Source organism: Terrapene carolina, unplaced genomic scaffold (assembly GCF_002925995.2).
Source record: "Terrapene carolina triunguis isolate 2854851 unplaced genomic scaffold, T_m_triunguis-2.0 Scaffold67, whole genome shotgun sequence".
NCBI classification, from domain to species: domain Eukaryota; kingdom Metazoa; phylum Chordata; order Testudines; family Emydidae; genus Terrapene; species Terrapene triunguis.
Genome location: NW_020664418.1, coordinates 23,584,835 through 23,599,340, shown reverse-complemented (window position 1 = coordinate 23,599,340; position 14,506 = coordinate 23,584,835). Strand labels below are relative to the sequence as shown.

General features: G+C 42.7%; 1 protein-coding gene across 1 annotated transcript in view; it reads right to left on the bottom strand.

Moving 5' to 3' along the window:
- Positions 1-14,506, bottom strand: part of LRRC49 (leucine rich repeat containing 49) — a 124,424-nt gene that overhangs the window by 54,135 nt on the left and 55,783 nt on the right. Inside the window, exon 10 of the mRNA XM_024198516.1 lies at positions 7,306-7,453. Within this exon, the coding sequence (XP_024054284.1) occupies positions 7,306-7,453 (148 nt within the window). The remainder of the gene's footprint in view (positions 1-7,305; positions 7,454-14,506) is intronic.

Genomic DNA, 14,506 nt, shown 5'->3' with positions numbered 1-14,506 from the left:
CGGGAAGCGGCGCGGGCCGAGGGATGTGCTGGCCGGGGCTTCCCGCCGCCCCCATTGGCCCGGGACGGCGAACCGCAGCCAGTGAGGGCCACGATTGGCCGAACCTGCCGCGTCAGCAGGTAAATAAACTGGCCCGGCCCGCAAGGGTGCTTACCCTGGCGAGCCGCGTGCCAAACATTGCCGACCCCTGCTCTAGTACAAAAGGAATCCCCTGACAAAATATAGCACTTAAAAATCTTAAAAAGGTAGATAAATATCAAATAAGATAACTGGAATTCCACATATGAAATTATGCTAATTAAAAATAGGAAATATCTAAGATCTGCACAAGTTTTGCAGGTCTCAAGAAACTCACTGTAAATACACGGGAAACCCTCAAAATTCCTCTAATTTTCTAGTACAAAGTCAGTACAGTATTTACTTTGCCAGAGTTTCGTTGAAAGAAGCTTGGTCTTCTTAGAATACATATGTAATTTACAAAATATTTTTCATTTGTATGTATACATTAGATATGCTTATTTAATAACATCACACAGGAAAGCAGAAATATTGTGGTAAACCAGACACTGAAATACATGGGGTTTAAAAGTTCTTAAAACTAATAACAGAATATTCTAAGAGGGTGATGAATTTCTGCAATAACAAATACACTGCATACTAAATGTGACTTTGGAACTTTGTATCTTAAAATGAGATCTACTTAGCTAAATGAAGGTTTTTAAGAAACATCAATAGAACAAACAACTTGAGCCATCGCTACTCTGTAACTGGGAGAGAGAATAGTTTCACAGCAAGCATTACCGTGCTTCAAGGGTAAAATTAATGTGTGTTGAAAGGACCAGCACAAGGCCTATGACACCACTTAAGTCCTATTTTGAGAGCTGAAATGATATTAAGTGGTGCATATACCTTCTTCAAGGGATGAATTTCATCCTAAATTAATAGCATGAACTTTTGCTCCAAAGTTACAACAGATTACAGGAACGGAATGCAATTTTTCATATTTCTGTAAATATTCCTTATGATTAAGAAAGCATAAGAAAAAAATCAAAGTTAGCAAGTGACACCCACTAATCATTTTGCCATTGTTCATTCTTTTACTGTGGTTCCTAAAGATTGCCTTTATTCTTCTTCTAGCCCTACTTCCCTGGATGGCTCTCTGTTCTTCTAATATTTTAATCCTCATCATAAAACTGCCTGTCTTTTATTCTTACTATTGCTATGTTCTTTCAATGATTTGATCTCTTTTCTTCTTGATAGTCCAATATTTTATTGGGTTGAATATGCAGGAAGATAAGAGAAGACTCGAGGGATGTGGTTTAACCAGGCTACACCTTTAATCATTGATCTGAAAAATATCTGACAATGCTTTGTACAGTGTAGCTCGTATCTCTTGCTAGAGAGCTGCCATCAGCCCTTCCCCTCTCCAAAGTGGGTCCCAGCATATTGGTGGGACCCCACTACCCTCTCCTTGTCTGAGTACTAAGGCTCTGGGGAAAGGAGATGTCTTCTTCTTGTACCAGATATTAGAAACCCCAGCAGTGTTTCCCAGCTTCTTTAGGGGATGCCTTCCCCTGAGTTCACTTCCAATTCCAGTTTATCAGGGGATGAAACCCCTATTAAACAAGTATCTGCCAAGATGCAACAATCTGAACCTTACTTTCACTCCCACTGGGTCCCTCAGTTGGTGTGGGAAAGATGGAAAAACCCATCCCTCTTGGCCAATCTGGCAGTGAAGAAAAAATTCATTTCCAGTCGCAAATAGCACGATGCCCACAGCAGACCCCCCAAAAAACAGTCCCATGACAATCCTAGGGGAGGAAGAATGGGGGGCTGCTTTTCCAGCATGCAATGGTGTCCTGACCCCTATCCTCTGTTGCACACGAACCATTGGGCTTTCTCAGAGCTATTGCCCACTCACTCCCAAATGGCTAAAGAGCTGAAGGGGGAACCTTCCTTAAAGGGGCAACAGTACTTTCCCTCCCTGCAGGTCCAATCACTCTCACCCTTGAGGATTCAGGTGTACTTTTCACTCCGTAACAGCCATGGTCATTTCTTTGTATTTCCTTGTTGATTCTTATTTTTGCATTTTATTACTGTGTCCTTTTGTTACCTTCACCCAAAGTGTATGCAACCTTTAATATAAAAAACAAGAAAGTGACTATATCTGTAGGTCTACCATGCTAGCAGCTGCCCCTGATGCTAATATGGCATAACATTGATAGTAGCACTCCAGATACTAATTGCAGCTGAACCCATTGCCATGCGGTAGGGCATGCTGGGGAGCATTACAGATGAGCGCTGAGTAGGATGATAAATAGAGCACACCGGGATGCACCTTCTGTTCCCACTTTAGGGTTATTTTATTTTATTTGTTGTATGTTTATCATTATTATTATTATTCAAGGAGGTGCTTCTAGTGAATGCCACTACCTGAATATCCAGTGCCAAGGATAAACCAACTATAACTCCAAGACTGTGAACTAGCTTAGCTAGTTGAGGACAGCTGTCCACCCATATTTCCATAACATGTCTTATATAAAAATATTCCAAACAGAGAGTTCTGTTTAAATATCTGTAACAAATATCTTATATAGGTATACATTTATGTTCAAGAACATACGTTAATATATTAGAACTAAATAAAATACAACTACTGATACCAGTCAGCTCTGTGTTCTTGGGGAACCAGGGCGCAGTATCTAGCCTGTCTGACTCATGAAAGACATCTCCCCCCCCACCAGTGTCTGCTTGAACCAAAACCAATCAGAGAAAAGGCTTGCAGAGAGCAGTGAAGGGAGTTGGGAGACACACCTAGACCCCTCCTGACAAGGGTGACAAGATTAAGACATCTCCATTTGCATACAGAATGGAGAGCAGAGACAACTCCCCTAGCTTCATCTGCATGAAAGATGGGACAGGGATTAGCATACAGAATGAAGAACAGAGAATCGCACTGAACTCTGGGACCAGAAAAGCAGGGAAGCCCTACATCATGGGAATCTCTGCACCAGATGTTCATGAACCTACACCTGCTCACTCCCAGCTCAGCAGTTATCGGCCCAATTCTAGTAATGAATCCGTGATTGATATCCAAAATACTGAAGCAGCCTAGTTTCATTGTGAGCTCCCTGGAAGAAACCACCACCCATAGCCAAGAGTGATCAGCTCCTATTGTCTAGCCGAAAGAAAACCCTTGAGTCATCAGTTTACCCTTGAACCATTGTTTCTCTACAAAGACCTCTACCTATGTTCAAGTAAGTGTTCTGATGCATAGACCCAAACTCTGCATCAGTTCCACTGGGACTCCATCTTCTCCTGACTGATCGTGCTGGGGACTCTGCCTGTCTCCAGCACTCAGGACCCTGAGCTACCACCACCACCTGGGAACCCCAACCAGTTCAAGCCTCATGGAGTGGGTGAGACCCCCTCTTTCTCTCTCTCTATTTTCCTTGGTTTAGCCCTCCTTGTGTAGTTATCACTATTATTCAATAAATAACTTTTATGGTTAAGCTGGTTGCTTCTCTCTCTCTTGCTGAACTTTACTCTTTTGTGTTTTTAGTTTCCCCCATTTACTCTGCAGCAATGCTTCTTTTACCTAAGCTAAAAATCCCTGCAGCACCCAAAATACTGTGGGGTTTGCTCACCAAGTAGGTTACTACCAGTACAACTGTGATGGGAGAGTGGGGATAGGGACGTGCTGAATCTGGGACACATAAGGGGGGGGGGGCAGCTTGAAAGTGCTGCTTGACCCGGTCCGCTCAGACTTGCTCTATTAATGTATGTGTGGGTGGATGTGTGTTCATCTGGTTCTGGGGCTGGAGGAACCCAGCCCTAGGGAACCTAGGTCCTGCAGGATAGCTCCATTGGGAGGGGACTTGCAGAAGGGAGAAGTAGAGCTCCATATGAAAACACAAGTGACACAAGCAGTACATTGATAGAATTACAGACACCCCCCCACCCCCGAAGAGTAACCCAAATAAATGAGCATACCCCAAAGTAACAGGCAAATCTGGTAACACTACCTAAGTCATAAAAATCTGAAGAATGGCCTGGGATACATATATGAACTATAAACTCATAGGGAGATTGAATGCAAAATATAAAACAGTACACTTCTAATACCCAATAAGTTCATATCATCTGTATCTTGGAGATAACATGCTGCTCATTAATGGAAGTTATAGCATTTTGGTTTGATGTAATACAGGAATGAACAAAGACATGCCTCCTCAGAAGATAGAGAAGCCAATTTTTTTTAAGTTTTCCTGATCTACAACTGTTCTTTGTAAAACTGGTATTTGATTAAAAAGGTGCATCTCCCATTATTTTTGATACTAGCCTCTAAGTTTCCTAAAATATGTGAATTAAGGGACAGGATTATTTCTTCTAATAATTTATTAGGAAATTCCTGAGAAGTCTGTTTTTCTCAAAGTTGCGAGGGAGATTTTGTTTGGGGTCTTTCTATAGCATTGCCCTACCAGTGCTAAAACACTTCACGGGTGGAAGGTCTCTCAATGAAAAAATGTAACAGCGCCAGAAGGGAATTCCATTCTGAATAAAATAGGAGAACCAATTCCTTATTCTGGAAAAAATTTCAAGCAATAATAGCATGGCAAAGCTTTTTAAAATATATGTATTGTACTTAACAGATTTTGTTGGAAGGGCAAATTACATACATGGTACACAGTCCATATATTTCTTTCTGGTTAACTCCTCCACAGTAAGTAGGCTTAGAAGGAGTAGATTTTTTTCAGTAAATGTCAGTAAACGTCAATTTCACCGTACGCACACAAATCAACAAAAAATATTTTCATAGATAATAATCAAAATTTACATATAGGCAAAGTAAGAAAAATGCTGCTTGAGAATTTATTAGAGTTTGATTTAAGGATATTTACTTTGTATATTTTGACATGATGTTTACAATTTGTGTTTTAACTGTTATAAAGCTTTAACTTTTTGAATCTCACCATCTACTGTCATTAAATAATTACTGCCTAACCCCCTTGTTGTCTGACCATCCAGTAATAGGGTGTTCAGGGGGGCTGGGTGGATTAGGGCTTAGTGTACCTGGTTTCCAGACACTAGTTGCAGAAAAAAGGGTGGGGAAGGACAGAAATGCCTGATCCCTACCCCAGAGGCGTCATGGCCTCAGCCCACCTATGGGCCTAGTTCTCAAGCAGGATGTGGTAGGGGAACCAGGGCCAACCCTCTCCATGGGATCCCAGCCCAGGGTACTGTGGGAAACAGCACCAGAGAACCCAAGTCTGCCACCCTGGACCACTTCCTATCTATCTGCTCCTTCAGCTTGGGGAATGGTCCCCTAAAGTTCAAACAATCAGAAGTTTAACAGAGTTCAAATGAGCAGAGCCTCTCAGGACCTGTCGGTTCTCAGAATTTAAAAAAAAAAAAAAGGTGTGGGCGAGAGGTAGGTTAGAGAAAGCACCACCTGTGGGGCTCACCAGCACCATGGTCCCATCTCAAGCTCAGCCTTCAGTGTGGCTTTCAAGAGAATGGCCTGCCTTTCCCCCAGACTGTTTGCTCTCCCTCTCATTGCCTGGATTTCTGAGCTTCTTTTTAACCTGTACCTCCAGCCAGAGCATGCTCTGTAGGCCTGGCAGGGCAGGACTACCTGGGCCCAGTATTGCCCTTTAACTCCTTTGGGCCCAGTGTTAGATTTGTATACCCCATCACAAAAACCCCATAATTTCCTGCAACTGTGAAAATGTATATAGATAAAAAACAAAAAAATGCTTAAAACCAAAACATCAGTGTTATCGAAATTACAAAAAAAATGAATTCTGCGAAGCCTACTTATAAAGCTGCACCATATTCAATTCAAATTTAGACATGTTTTCTACATATCTGCAAACTGTTGTAAAAAGGATATCTTTGATTTACTTTTCTCAGTGGTAGATGGCAGAAAAGGGCCATTTTCCTGCTTTGAGAGAAAAAAAAAATAGGTAATATTTTCACAGTCCAAACGTGACTTAGGAGCCTAACTCTCATAGGAAGTTAACAGGACTTAGGTGCTTTTGAAAAATGTTACCCTTAGCCTCTGCTCTCACTTCAATGATAACTTTTGCCAGCAGAGATGACATGCCAAACAGAAATGAAGGGGAATATGCAGTAATAGCACCCACTATAAATAATTTTCAGACCAACAGCTTCTACAACTTTCTTGCAGAAGAAATGAAGGAATTTCTAAAAGAGCAATGACCAGGTCTATTAGTTGTCTGCAAGGCAAAGCAAGACTGGGGAATTCAGGATATTCAGGTGGGCCATACAATAAAGGAGAAAAAAATTACAATCCAAGTAGAGTTTTGGTCTATTCATCAAGTGAAGTTAGACAATGACCACTCATAGAAACATCAAGCTAGATATTGCCCAGTGTATACCAGTGCAACATGCTGTTGCCACTCAGAACACCTGAATTCAGTGTTGCCCACTCAATTTTATCATGAGCTTCATGATATTTGGTATTTTTCTTACAGACCTAGCTCCTGAAGTCATATATGTGAGAAACTCAGCTTTCATTTAAAAAACAAAACAAAAAAAACAACAGAATTTTAAGTCCTCATGCTTGTGGGAAAAGCTTGAAAATGTGAAACCATAAGGCTCAAAAACCAGAAGGCACATAACGAATGATATAAATAAATCTCATGGTTTGGGGGGGGGGGCAATTCTTTTTTGAGGGGGTAGGGGGGCCTTGAGTGCTTAACAATACTGTGGATTTTAAGACAACTATGGGACAAAAAGCTGGCAGAGATCAGACATAACAGAGCTGAGGAACTCAACAAGGATGTGGGCCTAGTTAGTTAAAGGTATTAACAGAGGGCTTGTTCTTCCAACAGGTGATAACTCACCAGTATAGTGGTTGTGAGGACATGTACTGTTACTTAAATCTGCAGAAGGAAGCCAGGAACGACTGGGATGGGGAAGGTTCTAGGCAGAAGCACTATACTGAACCAAGGAGTCAGTAGTTTTAGAGATAATATATTTTCCTTATTGTAATAACATTCTTTGTTCAATGTTTAGAAGAAAATACCTCTGATATTCTTTACCGTTGTTAGGGAACAGTTGTCACGGTATGGGTGAATAAAAATAAATGTGTTAGAGTTAAGCAAGAAAAATACATACTCATGTAGTATAAAACAAAACCAAGTTACAATATTGTAATGTTCAAGTTATTCAGAGGTAGATATAATGTACAAGTTTTTCCATACATAGAGCCTAGCAATCCTATTCACCAATTTTAATGCTTACAGCATCTGATGAATACTTTTTCAGAAAGTTCCTTACCGTGATTCTCTTCATATCTAACTGTCGGAGCTGCATCATATGATGGAGAATAGTGTTCTTGTACCATGTCTCCTGAGCTATCGGATTGCCATCAAGGGTGATATCAGACAGGGATGAGGAATCAGCAAGGCACAGAATGTTGTCAAAACTGCACATAAAAAAGGGAATTGCTTTTAATGCAACTGAGGAATCAATTTTCTTCACAAAGACATACAAGCTACAGGAAGGCATTCTCTAAACGCTAAATATGCTTACATCAAAAGCGTGTTACAAATGAATATGAATTGTTCTTGCTTCCCTCTCCTCTATCACTAATTCTTTAGGAATTGGTAGTTTTTTGAAACAGGATCTCTGAACATGTCAAGCAAATATTTCAACAAGGCATTTAAAAAATAAATAAGGAGTAGCAACAAAAAACTATCCTTGCTCAATTAATTTCATGATTTGATAACACTATTGCTCTTCATTTTATATCTTTATATATTGGTTGATGTCAATTAAAATAAAATAATAAAAATAATAATAGAAAAGGAGTTACAAGATGCATTTACTATTTGTAGCATGACGTTAGCCCTGTATTCACAAGATACCGTCTCTTGGAAGAATCAGAAAACTGAAGTTCATAACCACTTGCAGGCATTATAACCCCCAAAATAAGAATGATTGTCATTTTCTTGGCTAAATTTTACTTTGAATACTTAATTTTGCCTAAGTAAATTTCCCCACCACCAGCATTGGAGAAAGATGTTATTTTTCTTAATTTACTGTCCTAAAAATATTATATAGAGCTTCTCAGTACTGCTAAACATCTGCCATAATTCACTTTAACAGAAGCTGATTCAGTGGTGGGTGAAGGGATTCCTTTTTTCCATAGTTCGCACAGTAGTTTGGAATTTTTCAAGATCTTAAAAATATAAGATATGGCAGCATTTTTTTACCTAATTAGAATCACAGAATATCAGGGCTGGAAGGGACCTCAGGAGGTCATCTAGTCCAAACCCGTGCTCAAAGCAGGCCCAATCTCTAGAAAGATTTTTGCCCCATATCCCTAAATGGCCCCCCTCAAGGATTGAATTTACAACCCTGGGTTTAGCAGGCCAATGCTCAAACCACTGAGCTATCCCTCCCCCCTGTTCCAAACTGCTGAATTGTGTGAATTAAAGCAAAATAAGGAATTAATTCAGGATCCCTGTATCATAAAATATACATTGTTCCTTTATTTTGACACACATCTTTTTTTCTGATATTTAATAATGTGCAAGAACACGCACTGCTCAAATATTTTGTAAAAAATAAATTCTTAGTAATAAGACCTTAGTACGGTGCTCATCTATTTATATATTTTCTGAGAAAAGAGTGCAAAGACCACTAATGTTTGTGTGTATTATAAAATGTGCAGATTAGTGAAGTTCTGCTCATATGTCATGTTTCTGAGGCTAGGTCTACACTACCGGGGGGGTCGACCTAAGATACGCAACTTCAGCTACATGAATAGCGTAGCTGAAGTTGCGTATTTTAGGTCGACTTACCTGGCTGTGAGGACGGCGGCGAGTCGACCGCTGCCGCGCCGCCGTCGACTCCGCTTCCGCCTCTTGCCGCGGTGGCTTTCCGGAGTCGATGGCAGAGCGATCAGGGATCGATTTTATCGCGTCTTCACTAGACGCGATAAGTCGATCCCCAATAGATCGATTGCTACCTGCCGATCCGGCGGGTAGTGAAGACGTGCCCTGAGTATATCAGAAGTTGATGGATATTTTTCTTAAATGCCATTAGTTAGATAAGAGCCTACGCTTGCCAGCATCCGAAGGACATTTCCAATCGTATTATTATGTACATTTATATGTCCTCTAGTAAAACTATGGCTGCCAAAATTTCATTGAAACCTGGCTATGTGCTGGTCTAGATAAAAAACAAATACTATATGAAAATACAAGAAGACTCCTTTGAGAAGTGGAGAGATAGATTCAAGACACCCTTTCTAATCCTTCAAAAAAGGAAAAGCAGACAGTGGAAAAATCCAAATGTTCTAAGATAAACATTGTAAACAATAGCAAAAACATTTCTATATGAAGGTATAATAACATGCTGCCGCTTCGATCTGTGTATGGAAGACCACTCCATGCAGAAAAAGAGCTCTGGTGCCTTCATCCTCCCAGAGGGCAACAAAAAATATTGTGCACCCTACAGAAACTGCAGCCAAAAGGGGACCTTGCAAGTATGGCTCCATTGCAGACACTGGAGACCAGAGCCGTAGGAGAGGTCCAAGGCCTCCATGCAGATGGCCAGGCCTCCTGCAAATCCTGGGCGAGACATCATATGAGGTGCCTTACCACCCCATAACAGTAGACCTTTGTGCGGATACAAAATTTGTATCTGCATCTGATCCACAATCCGCAAAAATGGTCCATGGATATAAAACGGATATCCGCAGATTTGCAGGGCTCTACAGAACAGTGCAGGAGAATTTCTATAAGGAAATCCTTACAGAGTTTCTGTGAATGATAAATCCCCTCTTTTAAAAGACAACTATTTAAACAAGGGGTGGGCAAACTATGGCCCACGGACTGGATCCGGCCCGCCAGCCATTTTAAGCCAGCCCTCATGCTCCCACTGGGGAGTGGAGTCTGGGGCTTGCCCCGCTCCAGCCCCGGAGGGCGCAGGGTCGGGGGCTGCTCCACCGTGGCTCCCGGAAGCCATGGCATGGCCCCCCTCCGGCGCTCCAGCCAGGGATCAGGGTTAGGGGCTGCTCCACGAGGCTCCTGGAAGCAGCGTCATGGTCCCCCTCCGGCTCCTATGTGCTCCAATGGCCCCATCTGGCGCTCCAATGGGAGCTGCAGGGGCAGTGCCTGCGGACAGGGCAGCATGCAGAGCTGCCTGGCCGCACCTCCATGTAGGAGCCGGAGAAGGGACATGCCGCTGCTTCTGGAAGTTGCGTGAGGTAAGTGCCGCCCAGAACCAGCACCCCTGAGCCTCTCCCCAACCCCCTGCTCCAGCTGTGATCCCCCTCCCACCCTCCGAATCCCTCGATCCCAGCCTGGAGCACACCCCAACACCCCAAACTCCTCATCCCCAGCCCCATTCCAGAGCCCACAACCCCAGCTGGAGCCCTCCCCTGCACTCCACTCCCCCGCCCCAGCCCGGAGCCCCGTTCCCCACCCTGAACTCCTCATTTCTGACCCCACCCTGGAGCCCGCACTCCCAACCAGAGCCCTCCCGCACCCCAACCCCAATTTTGTGAGCATTCGTGGCCTGCCATACAATTTCTATTCCCAGATGTGGCCCTCGGGCCACAAAGTTTGCCCACCCCTGATTTAAACTATGATTCTTTAATATACACAAGTGCTATGATTTAAATATCAGCCCAGGGCAATTATGCCACATGACCATGGAAAACCATGGTAGTGTTAAAGCATCATGTTATTACCTAATAATCATGCAGTTAATACTTGCGACCACAGTATAAAAGATTACAAATATCTTCTGTATTAAATGCCTCCTCTTTTGGTAAACTTTAAAAAAGTATTTTCTCCATCCAGCTGCTGGTTTTATGAGTAAGTACTTGTTTCAGTACTGCATTTTCCACATTTCTCAACCGACAGCTTGATCTACCTTATAGATCTACAGGACACATATGACTAGACTGCAAATATGTCTACATTCCATACAGCAAGAACTGCTTTGGTATGCTGTCCTTTGTGACTCACAAGATCAAAACAAAAGCTACTTCTTTATCCCAAGATACATATTTCTAAATACACTATATTAAGTCTTGCCGATTACAAACAACTTACAAAAACAAATGTTAGTATAAAAAATTAATAAATGGGCAAAACAGGTTTCACATAGTGATACGTTGCTGAAAAATATAACACAATGAGCTACATAAAAGGTGCACTCAAGGAGTGGATGAATGGCACTATGTGCAAAAAATTTTAGTAATACCCACTGCACTAAAACTGGATAATGAAACTCGTGCTGGTGAAATTTTTTGAGAAATGATATAAGCAATGAAGAACAGAGGAGAAAAGACTATTGGGATTTGTTAATAATTACATTTTGCACTTCTATAATGTCTTCCTTCTGAGGGCCTCAAAGAATTTTACAAAATAAATGACACCAAGCCTTATTACGTTTTCTATCACATTTCTGTGTAACAACAAACTAATGGATATAGCACCTACAAGAATGATCCCATGTGATGGAGCACCATAAGATCTAAACAAAGGAGTTACTTGGCAAAGGGGAAAAGCAACATCCTTTCACATCTAACTAATATTTTAATGAAGGGAAACTGATCAGCTAAAAGCTTTAAATACCTAATGTGAAAGCCTGGGCCTAGTGAAATCAGTGGAAGTTTTGCCACTGACTTCAACAGAGCCAGCATTTCACCGACAGAGAATCCTGTGGCACCTTATAGACTAGCAGACGTATTGGAGCATAAGCTTTCGTGGGTGAATACCCACTTCGTCAGATGAACGTAGTGGAAATTTCCAGAGGCAGGTATAAATATGCAGACAAGAATCAGTCTAGAGATAATGAGGTTAGTTCAGTCAGGGAGGATGAGGCCCTCTTCTAGCAGTTGAGGTGTAAACACCAAGGGAGGAGAAACTGCTTTTGTAGTTGGCTAGCCATTCACAGTCTTTGTTTAATCCTGAGCTGATGGTGTCAAATTTGCAAATGAACTGAAGCTCAGCAGTTTCTCTTTGAAGTCTGGTCCTGAAGTTTTTTTGCTGCAGGATGGCTACCTTTAAATCTGCTATTGTGTGTCCAGGGAGGTTGAAGTGTTCTCCTACAGGTTTTTGTGACTGTGAATGACTGCAGAGTCCATGGTATGAAACAAACTCCGAAGTAGAGGGGAGAAGGGAGAGTAGTGGAGCACCCACAGGGACAACCATATTGAAGAACCTCAGTTACTGCACAGGGTGATTAATCTTCTCATTCTTCGACGAGTGTCCCTCTGGGTGCTCCACTTTCGGTGACTGTAGAGCAGTGCCTCTTGGTGGAAGGGAGGGGCTTTGGAGTTGCAGTGGTGGTGGACGATAAAACTGTATGTCCAAATGAAGCGTTTGATGACATGTGCTGCTTTATGGTATAATGCTGGGTGAATGTATGGGCTGACGCCCAGGTTGCTGATTTACAGATGTCCATAATGGGCACATTATTGAGGAAGGCTACTGAGGCAGAGAGTGCTCTGGTGAAGTGTGTGCAAGTCCCCGGTGGGGGTTGTAGCTGTTGATGGCAATAGCAAAAGTCAATGCAACCGGAGAGCCATTTAGACAGCCTCTGTTTGTATATGGCGTCTCCCTTAGATCATTCCGTGATGGAAAGAAATAACTTTGGTGACTTTCTGAAAGCCTTTGTCCTCTCAATGTAAAATGCTACACCCTCGGACATTCAGGGTGTGAAGCATTGCTTCTTGTTATTCCCGTGAGGTTCTGGGAAGAATGATGGGAGATGGATGGGTTAATTCAAATGGAATTATGAAACTACTTTATGTAAAAATTTGGGTGTCTGGTCTTAGGGTAACTTTGTTTTTTGAAAAATATTGTGTGTGTGGGGGGGGGTGCTATGAGGGCCTCGTTTCTCATTGAGCGGATGTGATAGCAATGAGAATGGCCGCCTTCATCAAGAGATGGAGAAGTGAACACGTCGCTAACGGTTTAAATGGAGGTCCAGTAATGCATCGCAGCACCAGATTGAGGTCTCATGATGGAGTAGGGGTTTGTATTTCAGGGTAAAGGTTATAAAGACCCTTGAGAAAGCGTTTAATGGTCAGGTGGGCGAAGATCGAGAACTCGTCCACTTTGCGTTGAACGCCGAGATTGCTGTGAGGTATACTCTGATCGAGCTCATTGAGAGACCAGATTTCTTAAGTTCCAGTATGTAGTCCAGTACCAGTGGTAAAGGAGAGGTAGTCGCCACTGTTTGTCTATTCTGGCACCATGTATGGAATCTCTTCCAAATTGTGCAGGCAGATATGCCAGACTTTCTGCTGTTTAAAAGAATGTCCCTTTCCTCCTCTGAACAGGTCATTTCACTGTCTTGGAATCATGGAGTAGTCATGCCTTCCGGTCGAGTCTTGCCAGGTTAGGGTGGTAGACCTGGCCTGCGTCCTGAGACAGGAGATGTGGTAGAAGGGAAAGAGTTCATGGTGGGTGCACAGCCATCTTCAAGAGGTAAGGAAACCACATTTGTCTGGGCCACAGGGGGTGGAGGGTAAGGGGTTATCAAAAATGACTCTGGTGTTGTCGGTCCTGATCTTGTGTATGACTCTGGAATAGGAGAGGGGTCGGGGGAAAAAGTGTATAATAGGGGTGCATCCCATCTGACGAGAAAAGCAAAAAAGTGTGGGCACTTGGCATTTTGGGTTGTCACAAAGAGGTCTATAATTGAGACTCCCCAGTGTTTGAATATGCTCTGTAGTACTCTGGTGTTCATTTCCCACTTGTGGGCCTAGGAAAGTTTTCTGCTCAGTGCATCTGTAGTGGTGTTTTGACATCCTGTAGGTAGGAGGTTGAGATGTCATTGTTGTGGAGGATGCACCAGTTCCATAGTAGCATGGCTTCTGTGCGCCCTACTTAACGGTTTATATAAAACATAAAAGTGACGTGGTCTATCAGAACCTATATGGCCTTGTCCCTGATCATGGGTAGAAAGTGTGAGCATGCACTGCGGATTGCCCACAGCTCCAGCTGGTTTATGTGTAGTGTTGATTCTGATGGGGACCAGAGGCCTTGAATCATGTGGTTGTGCAGGTGTGCCTCCCCCCATCCCAGCCCTGCAACTAGCAGAGAAATGTCTGTTGTGAGTATCATTGATGGAAGGGTCTGTATGAAGGGAACTCCTGTGCAAACATTGTGTGGTTGAGTCCACCAATGTAGATAATTTTTTCTTTGGTTGGCATCATAAGACGCTTGTTTATGCTATGTCTGTGTGGAATATACACTGTCCTGAGCCAGCCTTGCAAGCATCGCATATGCAGTCTGGAATATTTGACGAAAAATGTCATCACTAACATGTGCCCTAAGAGTTGGAGGCAGATCCTGGCCAATGTCTGTGGGCTGACTTGTGGTGATTAGATTGACTAGAGTGGTAAATCTGCATCAGGGCAAAGAGGAAGTAGCTTCCAGAGAGTCCCTGTCATCTGGGGTGGATCTGGAATGGGACTGTCTGCCCCGCTCATTCATGGTCTCTACCACCA